We start from the raw sequence: 22,836 nt of genomic DNA on the forward strand, positions 1-22,836 counted from the left end.
TAAACTGCTGAAAAATTGCTCAACAAATTTTAGTCAATTATATTGCAGTATGGTAAATACTCTGTCACTAGAAATATTAAGTCACATAAAGAATAAGTACACATAAAAACTATGGTGGAGTGTGAATTAATGCAGAACTTTAGATATAGAATTGTCTTTTAAAGTCCATTCAGATCTGAGATATACATTGACATTAAGACAATGTGTAATAAATATCTAAAAGTAGAATTTTATTTTTTAAATTATATGATTACATCAAAGGATGCAAGTCACAGTTTTCCCATAGTGTTGTAGCTCCTGAACAAGTCTTCTTATATCTTCCCTTAGGATAAAGCAAGAGAAGATAGATAATCAAGGGACGTATCCCCAAGAAAACATGGAAATCATAATGGGGACCAGGAGTAAGAAACTGAACACTTTTTCACATAAAATATTAATTAATCTAAAGCAGAGCTCTGCCAAAGGCTGACTTTGAGTCCTTTGTGGATCTCTCAGCCCCCAGCGTACTTTGATTTGGACAGTTGGCCTTATCCCATTGTTAGGTTAAGTGCTATACGAAGGTCCTTTCAAATGTTGTACAAAAGTACTTTCCACGTAGATTGCCTCCTCTAATCCCCTTTCTCTATGTGTAATCTGGAGGTGCCACTAAACTCAGTGACAGCATCAGGAGACAAACCTGAAAAACCATTTCACCCAGGTTATGTTATTGACTTTATTGACTAGCTTTCAATTTTCTTTAGTTTGTCAGATACATCCCTATCTGTAAGGAAGTACAGATTATCCTCTCCAATCAGCAGATAAAATTCTGTCATATAATCAGTTACCAGGGGTTGCTGCTCCTTAAGCTTTCCACAGAATCACGCATTTTTCAGCATTGAAATGCCTGAAAGATCACAGTGCTTTCATTTCAACTGTGAGAGGTTAAGTAATTTTCCCAAATCTGCTCACTATATTGTGCAATAAGGACCAGATTAAAGGTTATCTGAATTGCAGTCATCTTCCCTCCACCCCATCAACTCCTGGACACACAAACATACATTCATCAGAATAGCTCTGTCTTCAAGAGAGAGGTGAATGCCCCCAAAAAGCTCAATTTATATACATATCACGGACCAGCACAGAGTCAGTCACCTATTGAGAGCCAATAGGGCCAAAAGGTGCCCAATTAAAATTTTTCAGATACAACAGGATCAAAACTTTAAAGTACCAAATTAAAACAATCCTTCTAAAGAAGGAAATAGAGTTTTCAGAAGACGACCCTCAAACTGAATCTCTGACCAGCAACTGATGATGCTATTCATCCTTGGTTTTGATTGGTTCTCAACACTGAGATTGCCCAATCCAGGAACAAAGAAATGAGGTCCCTGGGTGGTATTATTTGGGATGTGAGTGGAGGAAGGCCCTAGTCTTCATTGAGTGAGACTTGCCTGCTCTTCTGCATCCTGTCTCTCTTGTTCTCCAGCATGGTGTGCCTGTGGTTCCCCAGAGGCTCCTGGATGGCAGCTCTGACAGTGATATTGATGGTGCCGAACCCTCCCCTTGCTTGGGCCAGGGACACCCAACGTAAGTAGATATCTCTAGTGATGAGGCATGGTGGGGTGGGGAGATGAAGGACGCTAGCTTTTTCACTGTGTCCAGGCCATGACCCTTAAAAACTTGTGTCATTTTCTTCAGTGACCTCCTCTCTTTATCATATGTATCCCTAATTCTTTCCACAACAAAAGGAACCTGGATACTAGCCCTCCCTATAAGAGTTTCATAAGAAGCCTCCACACATAAGCCTTCGTAACTCTCTTCCAATAAAACCTCTCCAGCCTTGCATCCCATTCCCTCAGGATCTTGAGAAGATTTAGAAATAACGATGTCCAGATAATTCCCCATCCAGTGGTTCCTTCATCATGTTGAGCTATGCCAGGAAAAGGGAAAATTTCTCTGAAAATTTTATGAGAGGCAAAAGAAATTGGAAATATCTCTCCTAGAAGATCCTGTGTTACATCCTTAACAGGATCTGTGATGTTCGTGCTGCTTCCTAATATATGAGGATATATCAAGAGCCCCGTCCATTATCTCCTTTCTTTTCTCCATGAACCCCAGTGTATATAAGGCCTGTATCCCTATCCTGGAGGGTCTCTGACAGAAGTTGGGGCTAGTGCTCTCTACTTCTCCTGTGGAAAGTACCCTGGAGCTGAAGCAGGGATCCTTAGTACTTTGAAATGACTCTATAATGAGAGCATCAATGGGGTGTTCTTTGATGCCTTAAAGAGCTCAAGACATCTTCTGAAAACCTGGCACAGGATAATGATCATTACGAACCTATTTTAAACCTTTCTATACTCTCAGTTTCTCCTACATCTCCCCTTTCTCTGGCCTGAGTCCACAAGAAGGGATTCAGCTAGTACAGAATAAATCATATGAAATTCTATTTTCATAAACCAAAAATAGTCAAATATTAGAAATTTCATATGGTTCAAAGCATACACCCTGAACAGGATTACGGAAAGAGTATGAAACTTGTTTACATTCCATTGGGCTGAAAGTCAATAAGCTAGTCAAGGGAACTCATTGGCCTCCTGGAGCCTTAGCCCCAAATGTCATAGGTTTGTTCATCACACCCTCTGTTTTCCTTAATTAGCCATGTTTGGTTACTCTACTTCTAGTTCTTTCCTATTCTTTCCCCAGCTGCGTCATCAACATTACTGAAAATCCCCAAAGTTTGCACAGACCCTAGGCACTATAACACACCCATTGAATGATATGAAACAATGAAATTTTTCCTCTCTCTTAAAATCACATTTTCCTTACCTGTGAATGTTTCTTCCAACTAGTGCAAGGAGAACGAGAAAGTTTGTCTGAATTTCTCACAAGAAACTGAAGAGATGTAAGGTGTCATCAGAATAGAAGAGTATTGGAGCTTGAGCCCCTATTGCCTCCCAGGATCCCCGCAATGATCATTCCAAGAACCCTGGGTTTACTCATTTAAACACAAATATTTTTCTGAGCAACTTTTATATATTAGCCTCTGTTTGAGGCTCAGAGGATTCTATTTTCATAAGATAGAAAAGTCCCATACTATCTTGGAACTTACCTAATGACAAGGTAGAAAGAAAATAACCCCATAAACATTTAGCAAAGAAAAAATTTCAGAGAGCAATAAGTGCTCTGAAAAAAATATGTCAGAGTTATGGAACAGAGAGAATGGATTCACCTGACTTCAGTTCCAGTGGATATGGAGCTCTCTCTAAGAAAAAGTCACATTGAGTTGAGACGTGAATGGTGAGAAAAGCCAATCATGTGGAGGATCTAAGGGACAAGTGTTCCACGGAGAGGCAACAGGGGAAAGGCTGAAGTGTGGGGAGATGTTTGCTGTGTTTAAGGGACAGAAAGAAGGATAAAGTGGCTGAAGGATAGCAAGCAAGTTGGGAAGTGGCAGACGGTGAGGTTGAAGAAGTCAGGAGCAGAATTATATTAGGCCCCCAAGTAAAGACTGCTGTGAGATCAGGGAGTGAGCTGGACTTAACTATAAGAATAAAACAGCCTGAAGAGAAGCTTCAAGGACATGACAAAAAGAGATGTTCAGTCATCAGCAAGAAAGCATTAGAGTGCCCTGGTATGCAGAGGTGACTGGTTATTCAAAATGCCATTAACTCGTCAAGCTAGCATTTATTAGTAACCTAGAATACATCATTATTGCCCTAGGTGATGAGGATGCAATGATGAATAAAACAAATCTGGTCTCCATCAGCATGGAGCATCATAACATTTTGCAGTTACTATGTGTATCTCAATTTTAGCCTGTAATTCCCATGAATATCCTATCATATCTGTAGCAATTAAATATGTGTGTGTATATATATGTATGGAGTCTAAAATTGAAAGAGTTTAAGTAACTTTCCCATTGTCACATTGTCACGTAGATAGTGCTAAAATACAGATTATATAGTCTAAATCCGAGTATACAGAAAGTCCCTCTCTTCCACATCAGCATATTCCTTTTGTATTGGGTTCATGTATACTCCATTATTATACATAAACAAATGTTTCTTCCCTTATGTGTTCAGAACAGTAATTAGTGGTAAAATTAATAGAAAACAATTGCAGGATCATGATGAAGATATTATTTGGTTTAGGAAGTCAAGGAATAGAAAGATCCTGTGAGCCCGCATTCTTAGGAATTATAACATTAAAATGGTAATATATTTGTTGAGTACTTATTATGTGACCAGCACTAGGAAGCGTCACTGTTTAATTTCACAATTAACAATAATCCTGTGAGGAATAAGTTATTATTACATCCATTTTAGAGATAAAGAAAAAGCTTCATGGATGTTAAAGACTGACCCAAGTGGAAGAGTTCATGTTCAAATTCACACTTTCTGATTCTAGAGCTTGGGCTTCTAACCACTGTTAGTGAATAGTAGCTCAATTGTGTAAAACTGGTAAACTTTCTGATGTGCATATGTACCAGTGTGTGTCTGAGGGTGAGGGAGAGATGCAAGGCCTGTTAGCTCCAATATAGTGGAGAAATTTACATTCATTTTTAACTTATTATTTGAAAAGTCCCATATGTGTTCACACTATGTACAGGCCATAATGGACTTGTGTTGAAGACTACAAAGAAGTATTCAATACAGTCCTACTTCTCAGATTTTGTTAGCAAGTTGGGGTAGGGTTGCCAAAAGAAATTCAGGATACTAGTTAAATCTGAATTTCAGACAAACAACAATAATTTATGTGAAACCCAAACAACTGGGCATACTGTACTTTATTTGCTAAATCTGGCAACCTTAAGTCGGGCAAATGAGCATGAACTAACAGTGCTAACCACACAAGCTACAGGGGACAGCAACATCACACATTTTTATTTTTTAACTATCTCATGTGTCAAGAAGATACTTAGAGAATTTGTGAACAGTGAGATAGATCTGGTCTGTTCCAGAGTACGTTTCTCTCTGCCATCATTTCTATGGGGCAAGAGCAGCTTTGTGAAAGTCTCTACTCAAAGTCTGGAGACCTGCTCATTTTTTGTAAACTGTCTATATGAGAACATGTTCTCTTTCTCAGTTTCTCCCCTTCTGAGGGGATTTTACTGCAGAAATGAGAATTCTACATCTGTCCAAGGCTGGTAATTTGATGCCTACTGATATTATTGGGAGTAAGAGACTGAAAATTAGAAAATGAATTAGTTGAGACATTGAACAGGAATAAAATGGCTGTGGCTGTGGCTATAGTTTAGTATCATAGACAAGTAGTGGACCAACTGCAGGGAAATTAAGAGAGAAGATGATGTGAAGGATAAATTATATGACTTGATGACTAAAGTGTTCTGCTGCGAATTCCAATGTGTAGGAGTTTTATTGAAACCACCAAGCAACTCTCCAACAGCAGCTGGGTGTCTTAGAATTCAACTCAATTCTGACGCTATCTACTTGGAGATAGTATGAGATCCCTCAGGTTAAGGGCTCAGTCCTACACTACAGCCCTGTCCTATTAAGATGTCAATCACAAGTACAAGTTGTCACCTGTGCTTCTGACCAAAGGGCTATAGATTGGAGGTTCCAAAGACCCTGTCCTTGGGTTTGATTAATTTGCTAGAGCAGCTCACAGACCTCAGAGCAACACGTTACTTACTAGATTACCCATTTATTATAAAAGGATATAACTCAGGAACAGACAGATGGAAGAGGTGCACAGAGCAAGGTATTGGGAAAGGGCCCAGAGCTTCTATGCCATCTGAGTACACCATTCTCCCCTAATCTCCACATGTCCACCAACACAGAAGCTCTCTGAACTCCATCTTTTCAAGTTTTTATGGAGGTTTCATTACATAGCCATGATTAATTAAATCATTGGTCATTGGTGATTGAACTCAACCTCCACTCCACCCCACCCCACTCAACCCCCACCTCCCAGAGTCAAGAGAGTGGGACTGAAAGTTCCAACCCTCCAATCACATGGTTGATTCTCCTGGAAAGCTGCCCCCATTCCAAGGTGGGAGCCAAAAGTCACCTCATTAGCATGACAAAAGACAACTTTATTACTCTCATCATTTAGAAATTCCCAGAGTTTTAGGAGCTCTGTGCCAGAAATGGGGACAAAGACCAAATATATATTTCTTATTATAAATCACGATATCACAGTGATTGATTGGCAAGGCAAAAAAAATCAAGTAAACTTGAACAAATTTATTTTGCTGGACAAATAGCTCTGCACTGGGACCAGATTCCTAAAAACCATAACTTTCACGTAGGACTAAGATTTTCAACAGATACAATATTGGCAAATTTGTCAATGTAATTCTCAGCTGCTCCATGGTTAGCAGTGGCTTCTTCACCACAGTGTTCTCAGATTGTTTACACCAGTGGTTCTCAGTCAGGGACAGCTCACCACCCTCCTCCCTGCTCCTTCTCCCCCCAGGACATTTGGCCATATCTGGAGCCATTTTTACTCATCACACTGGGCGTTTCTTCTGACAACTAGTGGGTAGAGGCCAGGGATGCTGGTAGACAGCTTAGTATGTACAGAGCAGCCCTCACCAACCCCAACCACAAAGAACCATCTGGTCTAAAATGTCTATGGTGTCGAGGTTGAAAACTCTGCTTTACACTGTGCAGCTTCTAAAAATTCTAGATTCGCATTTATACACACACTCACCTTCCAGTTCATTTCTTCGTGGTTTATTTTCACTTGTTTCATTACCAAAAAAATAGACAGTTGTACAGATTCACCACTTTCTTGTTGCCTCTATCCAATCAAAGCCAGTTCAAGATTTTCATTTTTATTTTTTGCCTTATGAAGCATTGTTCAAATTTCATGAAAAAGTTCAAAATTTCTTGGTCATTACGTCTCTATTACCTTTCTACAACTTGCCTTTTGAGTCATAAATAGTGGTGACTGCCACAAATATTTTTCAGTAAAGTGTCTCAAATTCCTGCAGTAATTCTACTTTCCATACTATTGACCATATCAGAAGTTTCCACTTATTCACTTCACTTTTAACCACAGGGCTATTCTTTAACTCTGTTTGATATTTCATGGTTCACTTAAACATAAAGACACAAATGTCAACAATATACACATTTATAAGATACATATGTGTATATTGATACATATATGTATGTTTGCACATATGGAAACTACAGAAGCACATGTAACCAATAAGAGCTGTGAGACACATTTGACCCCATACCGCATCAGGTCAGGTATGCCAAAAGTGTTTTGGCATCAAATTAAAAATGAAAAATCTGCTCCTCTGAGCTATCTGAATTTGGAAATGCAGAAAAGAGACTGTAGACCTGTGTTGGGATTATGGTCTTAATCTCTCCAGTAGTTTCCCACTACATTTGGTATAAATTCAAAATCCTAACATCACCTACAAGGCTTCTAAGTCCCCGGCTCTACTTGATTTCTCCAGTCTAATCTTTTATCTTCCTTCCTCTCCCTATCTGCGCTTTAGTGAACTGGTTTCTTCTGGTTTCTTGAGGAAATTCATCAATTCTTTCAAGCTTCTCCACATGGTGTTACCTTTACCTCAAAAGCGCCTCCCTTTTTCCCCAAACATATACACACACCCACTCTTCTCTAGCTCACATCAACTTAACCCTTCCTGTCACATCTTAAATGTCACTCTCAGAGAACTCTTCTCTGGCACCCTGAGGTAATTTAGATCTCCCCTGGAGGAGAAATGTCTGTTTTTCCGTATCTTGGGATTCCCAGGGCACAGCACAGGCCTGGAGAGCAAGGTCATCACTCACCAAGTGATTACAGAATGAACAAGGAGGGGGGACATGTTTAAGGAATGGTAAAGAGCTGTGGGATGAGAGGAGGGAGGGGTGAGTGTCCTTCAGGTGGAGGCAACTAGGAGGAGGTGGTGATGGGGCGATATCCTCCTCCAGCTTCCAGCTCCTGCTAGGAGGTCTGCCGCCAAGCACGCAAGCCGAGTGAATTCCAAAGGTCTCTGGACTCCAGGCATCTCCTCCACCCGGCCAGGCCTCCCAAGGCAGCCTGTGGATGAACGATGACCCCATGGGGCGCTGGTAGCTGAGGGTGCCAGAGGAGCCAGTCAAGGGTGTGCTAGTGCCCCACCCGCGCCTGGACGCCCCGCCTTTGTGGGCGTCGTCATCAGTCTCTTCTCAGGAGCCCTCTCTGGTGACCCGATCCTTCCTGTCTCCACAGCACATTTCCTGGAGCTGGTTAAACACGAGTGTCATTTCTCCAACGGGACTCAGCGGGTGCGGTTCCTGGACAGATACTTCTATAACAGGGAGGAGTACGTGCGCTTCGACAGCGACGTGGGGGAGTACCGGGCGGTGACCGAGCTGGGGCGGCGGAGCGCCGAGTACTAGAACGGGCAGAAGGACGTCCTGGATGACGCGCGGGCCGCGGTGGACACGTACTGCAGACACAACTACGGCGTCAGCGACAGCTTCCTGGTGCCGCGGCGAGGTGAGCGTGGGGGAGTGTGTGTGTGTGTGTTTGTGTGCGTGTGAGAGAAAGAGAGAGAGATAAAAACCCAGACAGAGACAGAGAGAGACTCAGTCCGGGTGAGTGTAGGACTGTGAGCGAGTACAAGTTACAAGGGACCGTGTGAGAGCGGGTTGTGGAGAGAGTGTGTGGTTGTCAGTGTGTGATTGTGGGGGGACAGAGTGTGTGTGTGAGGGGTGTACTGTGAGCTGAGGTGGGACAGAGAGAATGTGGGGGGCGGGGTGGGAGTGGGCCTGGGGTCTGAGAGGACTGGGAGGGGAGTAGATATGGGGTCGGGGGCTCAGGATGGGGGGCTTCAGGCAGCCTTGGAGGCCACTGTCGGGGAGGAGAAGGGAGGGGCAGTGGCAGTACAGGGGGCTGGACAGAGAGGAATCCTTGGCTGGGGTGGGTGGTTAGACGCTGTGAGGAGAGAAACTGAAGGTGGTGTCTGTGTTTAGGGTAACTTTTAGCAGAGGAAAGATGAGGACTGTAAAAGGTTTGGGAGAATGTGGGGAGACCAGTCACAGACTGATCTTAGCATCCACCCTTCCTAATCCTGAAACCCCTGGAACAAGTGTGCCTGTGTAGCTGTGCATAAGCATTCCGTTGAGAATGACAGTCGTGGGGGAGGCTAACATGGACGGAGGGGTGGAGAGGAAGCTCCCAGGCACCTCTGACCTTTCTGAGGCTTCTTTTAGGTCTAAATTTCCTGCTACTTTTTTTGTTTTCTGAGTGTATATAATTTTACATAGTTGAAATGATTGTGAAACTGGCTTTTTAAATAATAATTTTATTACTTAATCGTAAAATACTGGATGTGAGTATTTTTATAATGCTAATAGTATTGAAGTAGTGACATATTATTCCTTTGTATAGTTCTAACATAATCTACCTCACATTCCCCTTTGTTAGGTTTTGTTTCAATAGTGCCACTCAAAATTTTTATGTTTTACTTTTAATTTAATATTCTTTTATTTCTAAGGTTCTTCTACTTTTTCATATATTTACCATTTATAATTACCGCTCTAAGCAATATCTATTATCTATTGTCTGTCATCTCTGGGGTCCTAGTGTTCTTCTCAGTGATTTCATGGGTTCTCCATGCAGTAAGATTATTAACACTTTGCTGGTATTTGATTCAGCATTTGCTCCAGTTTGTAGTTTATATTTGATTCTGGCTATTATTTCCCATGTTAAGAATTTTGACATTTTTTCTTAATGAAATATACTGCAAAATTGTTACTAATGATATGCCATCTATCTTAAATTTAATATTTTGTGATATTATAAAAATGCTGCCCTCAAGTTTCCCCTTTGTTTGAAATAATTGTATTTGTTGAGGGCATGGTAGTGTCGGAGATTGTCTCAGATGTTATGCACACGTATTAATGGGTCCCAGACCTGCCTTGACCTCAAAGTCAATTTGGAAAGAGAGATAATTGTAAAATTATAACAAGTCCAATAATAGATATGGCTTTTTTGCAAGGAGAGAGATTGATCAGCTGAGCGTAAATATACTTTTTAAATGAAGGCTTTCCTTGCTCTCTCCCTCTCCTCCAGGACTCAAGCTTTTCCTAGGATTCAACTCATAGATTTAGAGAATCACCTCTGTCTATCCCTGCTTGGTCCCAGGGTAGAACCATTTCTGTGCTGTTCTAAGGTGTGAGCACATCGAGGTGCCTTCTCACGATTTCATAGCTTATCTCCCTCTGTCCCATCACTGTCCCCAATTTCTCCACACTACTTTGAGTCAAATTTTCTTTCACAGTAAACAATGACAATAAATAGCTACCATATATTGAAGACTGAGTTTCAGCCATTGTTTAAGATATTTTAGGTTCATTCATCTTCATATAACCCTAAGAGGTAAGTTAGCATTATTACCCTCCTTTATAGGTGAGAGAACTAAGTCATAGAGGAATTTAAAAACTCTCTCAGAAACAACCCATAAGAAGAAAAGCCTGTATTTGAAACCAGGCAGCCTAGCTCCAGAAATTATGAGTTTAATTAATACACTCTACGTCTTGCAAAGGTTTGTAAATACTTCAGTTCAGCAATGAATAACTGTTTCAAGATATGAAAAAAAAATCCTGCGATTTGCCTCAATATCTCTTGAATCCAAAGGGCCCATGCTGTAAGGATTAAATTCAAGACTCATGGGGCTGGCCCCATGGCCGAGTGGTTAAGTTCGTGTGCTCCGCTACTGCGGCCTGGGGTTTCTCTGGTTCAGATCCTGGGCACGGACATGGCACCACTCATCAAGCCACGTTGAGGCGGTGTCCCACGTACTACAAACTAGAGGGACCCACAACTAAAATATACAACTATATACTGGGGGGGGATTTGGGAAGAAAAAGCAGGAAAAACAAAAAGAAGAATATTGGCAACAGTGGTTAGCTCAGGTGCTAATCTTTAAAAAAAAAAAAAAATTCAAGACTCATGGTGCTGGCTCCTGTTCAGCCACACGGCAGGTTTGAAGGAGGCGTGGGTTTGGACAGAGGCAGAAAGGCAGCCATCCAAGACTTACTCTGCCCTCCTCACTTATTCCCTCCTAGTTGCGCCTACAGTCACTGTGTATCCTGCAAAGACCCAGCCCCTGCAGCACCACAACCTCCTCGTCTGCTCTGTGAATGGTTTCTATCCAGGCCACATCGAAGTCAGGTGGCTCCGGAATGGCCAGGAAGAGGAGGCTGGAGTCATCTCCACAGGCCTGATCCGTAATGGAGACTGGACCTTCCAGACCTGGTGATGCTTGAGACAGTTCCTCAGAGTGGAGAGGTCTACACCTGCCAAGTGGAGCACCCAAGTCTGACGAACCCTGTCACAGTGGAATGGAGTGAGACACTCTCTGACCCCATAAATTCCTCACCCACCAAGGAGGGCACTTTGCTTGTCTCTGAGTGTCGGATTTCTCCTCTCCTCCTTCCATATTTTCCTTTGCTCTATGTTCTCTTCTCCTTCAACACGGATCACTGGAGATAATCCTGTGATAGTTTCTGTAAATACCTATAGCCCCTGGTGAGGCAATTATGCCTGGCAGGCAGAAGAGAGGTTGTCCCTGTTTTAAGACGTCCCATGATATCACAGGTCATGGTTCCCACCTGACCCTGGGCGCCAGTCCCCTGCCTCAGACTGGGATTGTACCTCTGGCACTGTTGCTCTGAGTTGTTCATAGTGATCTGAGCAGAGGCACATCCACTACAATCTAAGGACCTTCCCGACATGAGAGGAGTCCAATCTCAGCTCTGCCTTTTATTACCTCTGTCCCCCTAGACAAGCTACTCAACCCCGTGGAGTCCCAGGCTCCTCTTCCATCAGATGAACTAGTGGGCTTACGTCAGGGCTGTGATATTTAAATGAGTTCAATGCCTGAGCCTTGTAGCTACTCAGAGTGATTTTTAAGTCACTTTTCCAGAAATGGCCAATTGTTGTAGTTCTTCCAGGGCAGCCTTCTTCCCCATTCTCAAAGCTCTCAGTCCCAGAGTCTCAATTAGAGAAGTTGTATTTGGGGTGAAAATCACTAAAACTATCTTCTTTTCTCAGGGGCCCAGTCTGAATCTGCGCAGAGCAAGATGCTGAGTGGAGTCGGGGGCTTCGTGCTGGGTCTGCTCTTCCTTGGGGCGGGGCTGTTCATCCACCACAGGAACCAGAAAGGTGAGGACCCTGTCTGTGGCTGAGACCCACACAGACTTTTCTGGAGGAAGAAATACGGTGTTGCTCAGGGTAGTTCTCCGTATACCAGTGGCCCTGTACAAAGCCTTTCTTCACCTAGTTGACCTCAAGTTTCCTGGAAATCCAGAAATCAACAGTCCACGGTTACTATACTGAAATATAAGAGGTTGTGGCCTATAGAGATAAGGAAAAGGTTAACACGTATGGAGACCTTGGGTCGAGATCCTGAGGCAAATGCAAGAAGAGCCACCAAAGCTGAGGAAGTTACATTGGATTTGTGTGACAGGAACTTCATGGGTCACACACTTTCAGTTTCTGCTCTCCTCTCTACCCTGGATCATGTGGTGTGGGTTGTGGTGTTAGAGAACTCTCAGGTGTGGAGTAGGGGTTTGGGGACATTGTATTTGGGGGCAGACTTGCTTCCTTATCTTTTAAGAATGTATCTTCTCTTCTCTTTCCCAGGACATGCTGGGCTTCAGCCAACAGGTAATGCTCTTACTCTCTATTAGGGAGAGGTTTGGTTCTCCTAGAACAGATGGCAGAGATAATAAGACAGGAGAAGAAACAATGGGAATGACTTTGAATTCTGATCACGCAGTTTGCGGTAAAGCTTCTTCTCTCCACTTAATAGAAGCCCTTTGCTCTGAAGTAGCATTGGCTCAGGGTGTCGTTAGAATTTTTTCCTCCTTCTGACTGCAGAGCTTTATCTTGAGGCCCTCAGAGAGGGGAAAGGAAGCTGCTTGTAGAGTTAGGTCTGGAAACAGCACTCTCTTCTGTCTTCTGCAGGACTCCTGAGCTGAAGTGAAGATGGGTGACCTTCAAGGAAGAATCTTATGTCCTTGCTTCCGAGAAGCATGAAAAAGTTTCCTGCCTTGCTGTAATTCCACAAAAAGAGTGCTTTCTCAGGATCTGGTTTGCTCCTGGTTCAGTGATCCTGTAGAAAATGTCCTCCCCAATAGCTTCCTCAGCCCCGGCCCTAGGCCTGGAAGTCCGCACTATTGACTGAAATACCTCATCTTCATTCTTTCCTGGTCCCCTTTATATTCAAACCTTATGGCCTCCCTTGCATCTGGACTCACCTTTTGACCACATTTTTTAATAAAGTTTTTCGCAAATAAATATGGAGAGAAAATAATCTACTTCACATGGCTTTAAGGACAAGAAGTAGAAACAAAAGAGAGAGAATTCCACCACAAAATACTGGTTTTCATTGATTTTCCTGAATTTTTGGTCACCCGTGGATCAGGAAGGTTTCCTCCCTTCCCCAGTTTTTCTTGCTTTTTCTGCATTCTGTAATTAGGCATGTTTACCTGAGCTAGGAGAAAGCCCTTAACAATCCCATATCATGGCGATGTCCTACATCTTTTCATTCTCAAAGACAAAAACACAAGGTCCTTCACACCATGAGATACAGAGAAGGGACAACAAGTATAAGTGCAGGTAACTTGTAAGGACTTGATGCCTTCAAGATTTTTATAATCATATTCTTTGGTGTCTTTTTCACTGATTTTTTTAAGAAAGTTAAATCTGGATACTTCTTGAATTTCCCTTTCACTAATTAAGGGTAGGCCTCAACACTTCAATCTTTTTTTCTGTCTCTTGAATAAAAATCAGTGGCATGATGATTCTTTGACTTGGGATATACTCTTCCCCATAAGTGGACTCAAAGGGCCATCAGGACAAAGTTACAACTTACTGATGCAAATAATCCATAACCAATCTATAGATCAAAATTGGGGTGAGTTTATGATGAGCCAGAGCTGAGGACTAGCCAGAGGCCTTTCTTCCCCCAAGGAAGGAAGAGCACCAAAGAAGTGGTGTGTACAGGGTGGTTATATACCATCAAAGAGCATGTTTCAAATATCATTGGAATGTCCCTTTTGCAACAGTCACGAGATTGCCTGGCCAGCACAGCAGTTCACACAGCAGGTAGCAGGTCTATTATCTCAAGCTGGATGGTCACAGGGTGGGCACAGCAATCAATTCCTAGACTAGGGAGAGATGCTTATCCTTAAGGAAATGCCAGTGTAGGGTTTTCCATCTTTAGGGCATTTGTTCTTGTCTTTGGGACATGGCAAATGCTTAAAGTAGATACACAATACATGCTCAATGGCTGTGTCAGGTCCTTTTGGAAAAACAAGGTCAGGTCAAATTAGTTTTATGCTAAATGGCTTCCTCATATACTCCAATATCCTATTGCTTGCCATTTATTTATCAAACTCTAGTTGAAAAACAGCATTTCTGAGACTCTCCAGATTGTGTGACAAACTGTACATGACAGAAGAATCCTGTATGCTGCTTACTGTAGCAGAAATTAGAGACAATGCTGGGAAAAGAAGGAGAATGATGAATACACTGATGTGCATCTAAACAATGAAATATTCTGCAGCTGGAAGAAAAAATAAGAAGCCTCTCTGTACCTTGTTATGGAATAATCTCAAAAATATATTTGTTTCAAGGTACAGGAGAGTATATGTAGTATACAACATGTTTGTTGAAATAGAGGAGAATAAGAATCCATAGCTATACGTATTCTGCTATCCTATTCTAGTCTACTTCCATTTATAAATAGAAAGAATGGAAGGATTTAAAAAGAGTTGCATAAATGACAAGAAAGGGAATGAGTAGTAGCAAACAGAGTTAAAAGCTGGACTTCTCTGAATATGTCTAATTTAACAGTTTTAACATGGTAAACATTCAAATATTTTATGTAATAAAATGTACATGATCAAGTCAAAGGGAAATAATGAACAATTTGACCTCCTTTGCCACCCTTACACCTTTTATTTATTTTTCTTGCCGTTTTTCATTCTCTAACACCTCCAGTACTCCAGAAATCAAGGGGGAAATTTTAAATATTTCACTATTGAGTGTGATGTTGATGTGGATCAGGGCTGCCCCAGGGAGAGAAGCCCAAGGTGTCCTGGCCTACGTGTCGATCTATATGACTCGATTCATATCTAAAGTTACATGACCACACAATAAGCAGACCCCACCTGCACAGATACAATTTTAATGACTTTTTACATCATCTTTCCCTTGGCAAAAATAAGTCACATACTCATGCCTTATAAATTTAGCCCTAACCCTCAACACGTTGCAGCTCTTCACTGCCCATGGGTCCTGTGCCCATGCCGTTCTCTGAATAAAGGTGCACTACTCCCAGACTTTGAGAGTCCAAGAAATCTTTCTTTCAACTCTTTGGCTGGCCGAGCCCACATCAATGCATGCAGTAGAGTAGCTATCCTTTCCTAGACTGAGAAAATTCCTTTTCACTACTAGTTTTTTTTAATAATAGATTTTTTTTAAATTAAGAACAGATGTTGAATTCTGTGAAATGATATTTTATGATTGTATCATGATGGTTATACGATCTTTCTCCTTCTTTCAGTTAACATAGTAACAGAACTCCCAGGCCCAATAAAGCCAGAAAAGGAAATAAATGGCATGCTATATTGTGAGATCTGAACTTTTAAATGCTGTTATGACATCTTCAAGAATCAAAGGGCCCCAAAGGCCTAACTGTGAGTTCTCCTGCTTTCACTAGATATTTTCCCTCTGCTCAGCAGGAAAGATTCACCACCCAGCTGCTTCTCCTGTCAGCCTGAGAAGCTGCACTCATGTGATCCTCAGCCTAAGGGCTTCAGTTCCCTGCCAGCGCATGGAGCTAGTCAAGCAAACTGGTAACATCCTCCTAGGGAACTGGGGGGCCTCATTCTTTCTTTAGTACAAAGCCTGTCTCTCACAGCCCCTGTTTGTTCACCCTGTTCCTGAGTGCAACCCCATCTGGCCCCACATGGAATACAGTGTCCCTCTCCCTCCTGCTGTGAGTATATGTGATAAACTGCTATCACTCTCATCTGTCCATTTGGGCTGTTGTGTTTTCAGCCATCTGATACTATTTAGGGTGGGAACCCCTCCTTCATCAACAGGGTGAATAGAGTTGGGCAGAACAATTGCAGATCAGAAAGGAAGAAATAAAACTATTCCTATCTTCAGTTGATATGATGATCTACATAAAAAAATCCCAAGGAGTGCCCCACCCCAGAAAAGCCCCCTACAACTAATAAGGGAGTTCATCAAGATTGCAGAATTCAAGATCAATCAAAAGAATCAATTCGTATTTCTATATACAATAATGAAGATATCAAACAAAAATTAAGAACACAATACCATCTACAATGTCTCAAAAAAAAAGAAACACTTAAGTAAAACTTTAACAGAACACGTACAGGACTCATATGCTGACAGGTTAATGAAACAAATCAAAGATCTAAATAAATGGAGAGACTTACCACATTCATCGGCTGAAAAACTCAACACAGAAAAGACGTCAGTTCTCCCACAGAATGATAACTTCATTTAACGTAATTTCAATTTAAATCCCAGGAAAATTTTTAATAAGTTGTACAAAAAGTTATTCTAAAATTTATATAAAAAAGCAAAGGACTTAGAACAGATAAAACAAGTTTGATAGAGAAAAATAAAATTGAGGGATTACTCTAATCAAATTTAAGACTTTTACAAAGCTACAATAATCAAGACTGGTGAGTATTGTGGAGGGATGGGCACATAGATTGATGGAAGAGTATAGAGAATCCATAAATAGACCTACACCAACTCACTTTTGACAAAGGTGCAAAGCAACTGAATGGAAGATGGATAGTTTTTTCAAACGGTGGAGCTGGAGAAAGTGGATATCAATAGACAAGAAAAGAAAAGAATGAACATTAAAGAAATAGAAAATGATACCAATTCTCACATTTTATACAAAAATTCACCAAAATAGAAGATAAATTTAAATGCAAAATATGAAACTTCTAGAAGAAAATATAGGTGGACATCTTTGAGACCTAAGGCCTGATGAAGAGTTCTTAGACTTCACGACAAAATCATAATTCATAAAAGAAAAAGATCAATGCATTGGGCTTTATCAAAATTAAAAACTTTTGTTCTGCAAATTTTCCATTAAAATAATGAAAAAATATGCTACAGAGAGAAAATATTGGCATACCCCAAATATCACAAAAGACATATATCTAGAGTATGTAAAAGACTCTCAACACTCCACGCTAAAAAAGGGAAAAAAATTAATTACAAAATGGGTGAAAGATGTGAATGGGAATTTTATCAAAGAGGCTATCCAGATGGCAAATAAGCACACTCAGGGATGTCCATCACTATCCACTAAGGAAATGCAAATTAAGAACATGATGATAAATCACTGCATACTTATTAAAACAGCTAAAATATAAAATACTGACAATTCAAAATCCTGGTGAGAATGCAGAGAAACTGGATCTCTCATACACTGTAACATGCTACAACTCACCTGGAAAATAATTCGGCAGTTTCTTAAAAAACTAAACATACACTTACCACATGACCCATAATCATATTTCTGGGTATTACTGCCAGAGAAATTAAAATTTGTGTTCACACAATAACCTTACACAAATATTCATGCCAGTTTTATTTATGATAGTCCCAAACAAGAAACAACCAAAACCCATCAATAGGTGGATAGCTGAACGAACTATCGTACATCTATACCATAGAACACTATTGAGTGATAAAAGAAAAAGAACAAACTGCTGATACACCCAACAACTTGAATGGATCTCAAGGGCATTATGCTGAGTGAAAAATGCCAATTTCAAAAAGTCACATACTGTATGATTCCATTATTTAACATTCTCAAAATGACAAAATTATAGAGATGGAGAACAGTTTAGTGGTTGTCAGGTGTTGGGGCGATGGTATCTGGAGGAAAGTACTTGTGAATATAAAGGGTAGCATCAGGGAGATCTCTGTAGCAATGGAATGGTTCTGTGCTTGATTGTGATGGTAGTTACACAAATCTACAAAAGTGGCATAACATAGGCATAGAACTATACAAACACCTTGTACCAATATCAATTTCCTGGTTTTGACAAGGTACTATCGTTTCTTAAGATATAGTCATTTGGGGAAAGTAGGTTAAGGGGTACACAGGATCTCTCTGTACTGTCTTTGCAAAGATTTGTGAATCTATACTTATCTCAAAATAAGAAATTTTTAAATATTGGCTTCCAAGTGAGAATAATCTGACCAGAAAAGTTGTCATTCAGAATTGAAGGAGAGGTAAAGAATTTTCCAGATAAGCAAAGTTAAAGGAGTCCATTCCCACTAGACTGGCCTTATAAGAAATGTTAAAGACAACTTCTTTAGGCTGAAAGGAAGGGCACTAACTGGGAACAAGAAAACATCTGAAAGTATAAATCTTATTGATAAAAGTAAATAGGTAGTAAATTATTGGAAAAATTACTCATAAACCTAGTAAGAAGGTTAAAAGATAAAAGTAGTAAAGATAACTGTAACTTTAATAATTTTTCAAGGGAGACACAGTATAAAAAATATGTAAATTGTGACATCAAAAACATAAAATGAGGGGGAGTAAAATGAAGAGTTTTAGAGTGCATTCAAACTTAAGTTGTTATCAACTTAAAGTAGACTGTTATAAATATAAGTTGTTTTATGTAAGCCTCATGGTAACCACAAAGCAAAACCTATAGCAGATAGACAAAAGATAAAGAGAAAAGAATCTAAGCATACCGCTAAAGAAAGTCATCAAATCAGAAAGGAAGAGAGGAAGAGAAGAAGAAAGTAGAAGCGTAATTACAAAATAGCTAGAAAACAGTTAATAGAATGGCAATAAGTATATATCTATCAATAATTACTTTAAATGTAAATGAACTAAATCATCCAATCAAAAGACATAGAGTGGCTGAATGGCTAAAAAAAAAATAAGACTCATCTATGTGCTGTCTACTACAGACTCACTTCAAAGAAAAGGACAAACACAGACTAAAAGGAACAGATGGAAAAATATGTTCCTGCAAATGGAAACCAAAAGAAAGCTGAGATGGCTATACTGATATCAGACAAAATGGAATTTAAGACACAGAAGATAATTGTAATAAGAGGCAAAGAAGGTCATTATATGATAATAAAGAGGAAATCCATTAAGAGAATATAGTGTGGGTAAATATTTATGCACCCAACATAGGACCACCTAAATACACAAAGCAAATATTAACAGACCTTAGGGGGAAAATAGACAGTAATGCAACAGCAGTAGGGACTTCGATACCCTGCTTTCAATGACGGATAGACCATCCAGCCAGAAAATCAATGAAGAAACATTGGTCTTAAACTATACGTTAGAACAGATGAACTTAGACATTTACAGAACATTCCATCCTCAGCAGCAGAATACACACTTCTCAAGTGCACATGAGACATTCTCCAGAAGAGATCATATGTTCAACCACAAAATGGGTCTTAATAAATTTGAGAAGATTGAAAGTATCTTATCCAGCCACAATGGTGTAAAACTAGAAATCAATTACTAGAAGAAAACTGGAAAATTTACAAATATGGGAAGCTTAAACAACATACTACTGAACAACCAATGCATCAAAGAAGAAATCAAAGGAGAAGTAAAATAATATCTTGAGACAAAGGAAAATGGAAACACAACATATCAAAACATATGGGATGTACCAAAAGCAGTTCTAAGAGGGAAGTTCCCAGTGATAAACAGTTACATTAAGAAAAAAGAAAGATCTCAAATAAACAACCTAACATTACACCTTGAGGAACTAGAAAAAGAACAAACAAAGCCCAGAGTTAGTAGAAGGAAGGAAATAACAAAGATCAGAAGAGAAATAAATGAAATAGAGATTGCAAAGACAATGTAAAAATCAATGACTCTAAGAACTTATGTTTTGAAAAGATAAATAAAATAAACAAACATTTAGCTAGACTCACTAAGAAAAAAGAGAAAGAGCTCACGTAAAGAAAATCAGAAATGGAAATGGAGATTTTGCAACTAATACCACAGTAATGCAGAGAATTATAAGAGGCTACTATGAAAAATTATGCACCAACAAATCGGAAAACCTAGAAGAAATGTAAAAATTCCCAGAAACATTCAACCTACCAAGACTGAATCATGAAGAAATAGAAAATCTGAACAGACTGATTACTAGTAAGGAGATTGAATCAGTAATCAAAACTTCCCAACAAACAAAACTCCAGGACCAGATGGCTTCACTGGTGAATTCTATCAAACATCTAAACAAAATTTAATACCAATCTTTAAGCTCTTCCAAAAAATAGAGGAGGAGGGAATGCTTCCAAATTCATGTTATGAGGCCAGCATTACTCTGATACCAAAACTAGACAAGGACACTACAACAAAAGAAAATTACATGCCAATATCCCAGATCAACAGAGATGCCAAAATTCTCCACAAAATATTAGCAAATTAATTGAACAGTACACTAAAGGGATCATATACCACAATCAAGTGGGATTCATTCCAGGATGCGAGGATGGTTTAATATCACAAATCAATCAATGTGATATACCACATTAACTAAATGAAGAATCAAAATCATATAATCATCTCAATAGATGCAGGAAAAACATTTGACAAAATTCAACATCCATTCATCATTAGGGAAATGCAAATAAAATTCACAATGAGATATCAAATCACACATGTTAGAAAGGCTATCTTCAATAGCACAAGATAAACATTGGCTAGGATGTGGAGAAAAGGAAACACTTGAGCACTGTTGGTGGTAATGTAAATTGATACATGCACTATGGAAAACAGCATGTAGGTGTCTCAAAGCATTAAAAATAGAACTACCATAAGATCCCACTTCTAGGTATTTATCCAAAGGAGATGAAATCAGTATCTTGAAGAGATATCTGCACCCCCATGTTTACTGCAGCATTATTCACAATAGCCAAGATTTGCAAACAATCTAATTATTTGTCAAAAGATGAATGGATAAAGAAGACATGGCATACACACACACACACACACACACACACACACACACAATAGGGTATTACTCAGCCATGAGAAAGAAGCAAATCCTGCCATTTGCAGCAACATAGGTGGACCTTGAGGGCTTTATGGTAAGTGAAACAAATCAGACAGGTAAAGACAAATGCTGCATGATATCTTTTATATATTGAATCTAAAAAAACCAAACTCATAGAAACATAGAATAGAATGGTGGTTACCAGGGGATAGGGAATGGAGGAAATGGGGAGATTTTTGTCAAAGAGTACAAACTTCCACTTATAAGGTGAATAAAGTTATGGGGATCTAATGTACAGCATGGTGACTATAGTTAACAATACTGTACTGTATACTGTAGACTTGATCAGTCTATTCAGATTCTCTATTTCTTCTTGATTCAGTTTTGGAAGGTTGTACGATTCTAATAATTTATCCATTTCTTCTAAATTATCCAATTTGTTGGCATATAGCTTATAATATGGTACTAACCATTTTATAATCTGTGTTATCCATTGTAATTTCTCCTCTTTCACTTATGACTTTATTTATTTGAGCCTTCTCACCTTTTTTCTTGGTAAGTCCAGCTAAAGGTTTGTCAATTATGATTATCTTTTCAAAGAACCAGCTCTTAGTTTCATTGATCTTTTCTATTGTTTTTAAATATGTACTTCATTTATTTCTGTTTGGATTTTTGTTATTTACTTCCTTCTGCTGATTGTGCTCCTATTTTGTGTGGATAGGCATTTACAAGTGTTATGTCCTCTTTTTGGATTATTCCCTTTATCGTTATGTAGTGCCTTTCTTTGTCACTTGTTACAGTTTTTGTTTTAAAGTCTATTTTGTTTGATATAAGTATTGCTACCTCAGCTTTCTTTTCATTTACATTTGCATGGAATATTTTTTTTCCATCCCTTCACTTTTAGTTTGTGAGTGCCTTTAGATCTGAAGTGTGTCTCTTGTATATAGCATATATATGGGTCTTGTTTTTTTAATCTATTGAGCCACTCTGTGTCTTTTGGTTGGAGCATTTGGTCTATTGACATTTAAAGTAGCTATTGATAAGTATGTACTGTTGTCATTTTGTTAGTTTTTTTCCTGAGTGTTAGTAGTTTTTCTCTGTTCCTTTCTTCTTCTCTTGCTTTCTTTCCTCGTGATGAATGGATAAAGATGTGGTATTTATGCATAATGAATAACTACTCAGCCATAAAAAAAGATGAAATCATGCTATTTGTGACCACATGGGTAGACCTTGAGGATATTATGCTAAGGAAAATAAGTGAAACAGAGAAAGTCTATTACAGTATGATTTCACTCATAAGTGGAGTTTAAAAAGAAGAGCAGAAACAACAACAAACAAACATGGATACAAAGATTATATTGGTGGTCACCAGAGGAGAACAGGGGAGGGAGGCAGGTATAAGGGGTAATAGGGCACATGTGTACTGTGACTGATAGTAATTAGTCTTCGGGTAGTGAACAAGATGTAGTCTACACAGAAATCAAAATATAATGATGTACTCCTGAAATTTATGTAATATTATAAGCTAATGTCACTTCAATTAAAAACAAATAAATAATTTTTTTAAAAAACAAGAAATAACAAGTGTTGGCAAGGATGAGGAGAAAGAACACTTATGTGCTGTTGGTGAGAATGTAAATTAGTGCCACCACTATAGACATCAATATGGAGTTTCCTCAAAAGATTAAAAATAGAACTACCACATGATCCAGTAATTCCACTTCTGGGTATATGCCCAAAGGAAATGAAAACTCTAACTCAAAAATATATCTGCACTTCCATGTTCATTGCAGCATTATTTACAAAAGCCAAGACTGGGAAG

The 22,836-nt window shown here is 39.5% G+C and overlaps 1 protein-coding gene across 1 annotated transcript; it reads left to right on the plus strand.

The window, feature by feature from the left end:
- Positions 1-1,371: 1,371 nt before the first annotated feature.
- On the plus strand, positions 1,372-13,251 carry LOC103545652 (DLA class II histocompatibility antigen, DR-1 beta chain-like). Its single transcript, XM_070585826.1, is given in 7 exon segments — positions 1,372-1,563; positions 8,173-8,442; positions 11,016-11,198; positions 11,201-11,296; positions 12,004-12,114; positions 12,595-12,618; positions 12,919-13,251. Coding segments are annotated over 7 exon segments (798 nt in total). The 5' UTR covers positions 1,372-1,463; the 3' UTR covers positions 12,933-13,251.
- The last annotated feature ends 9,585 nt before the right edge of the window (positions 13,252-22,836 follow it).

The sequence above is a fragment of the Equus przewalskii genome, chromosome 19 (assembly GCF_037783145.1).
Source record: "Equus przewalskii isolate Varuska chromosome 19, EquPr2, whole genome shotgun sequence".
NCBI classification, from domain to species: Eukaryota; Metazoa; Chordata; class Mammalia; order Perissodactyla; family Equidae; genus Equus; species Equus przewalskii.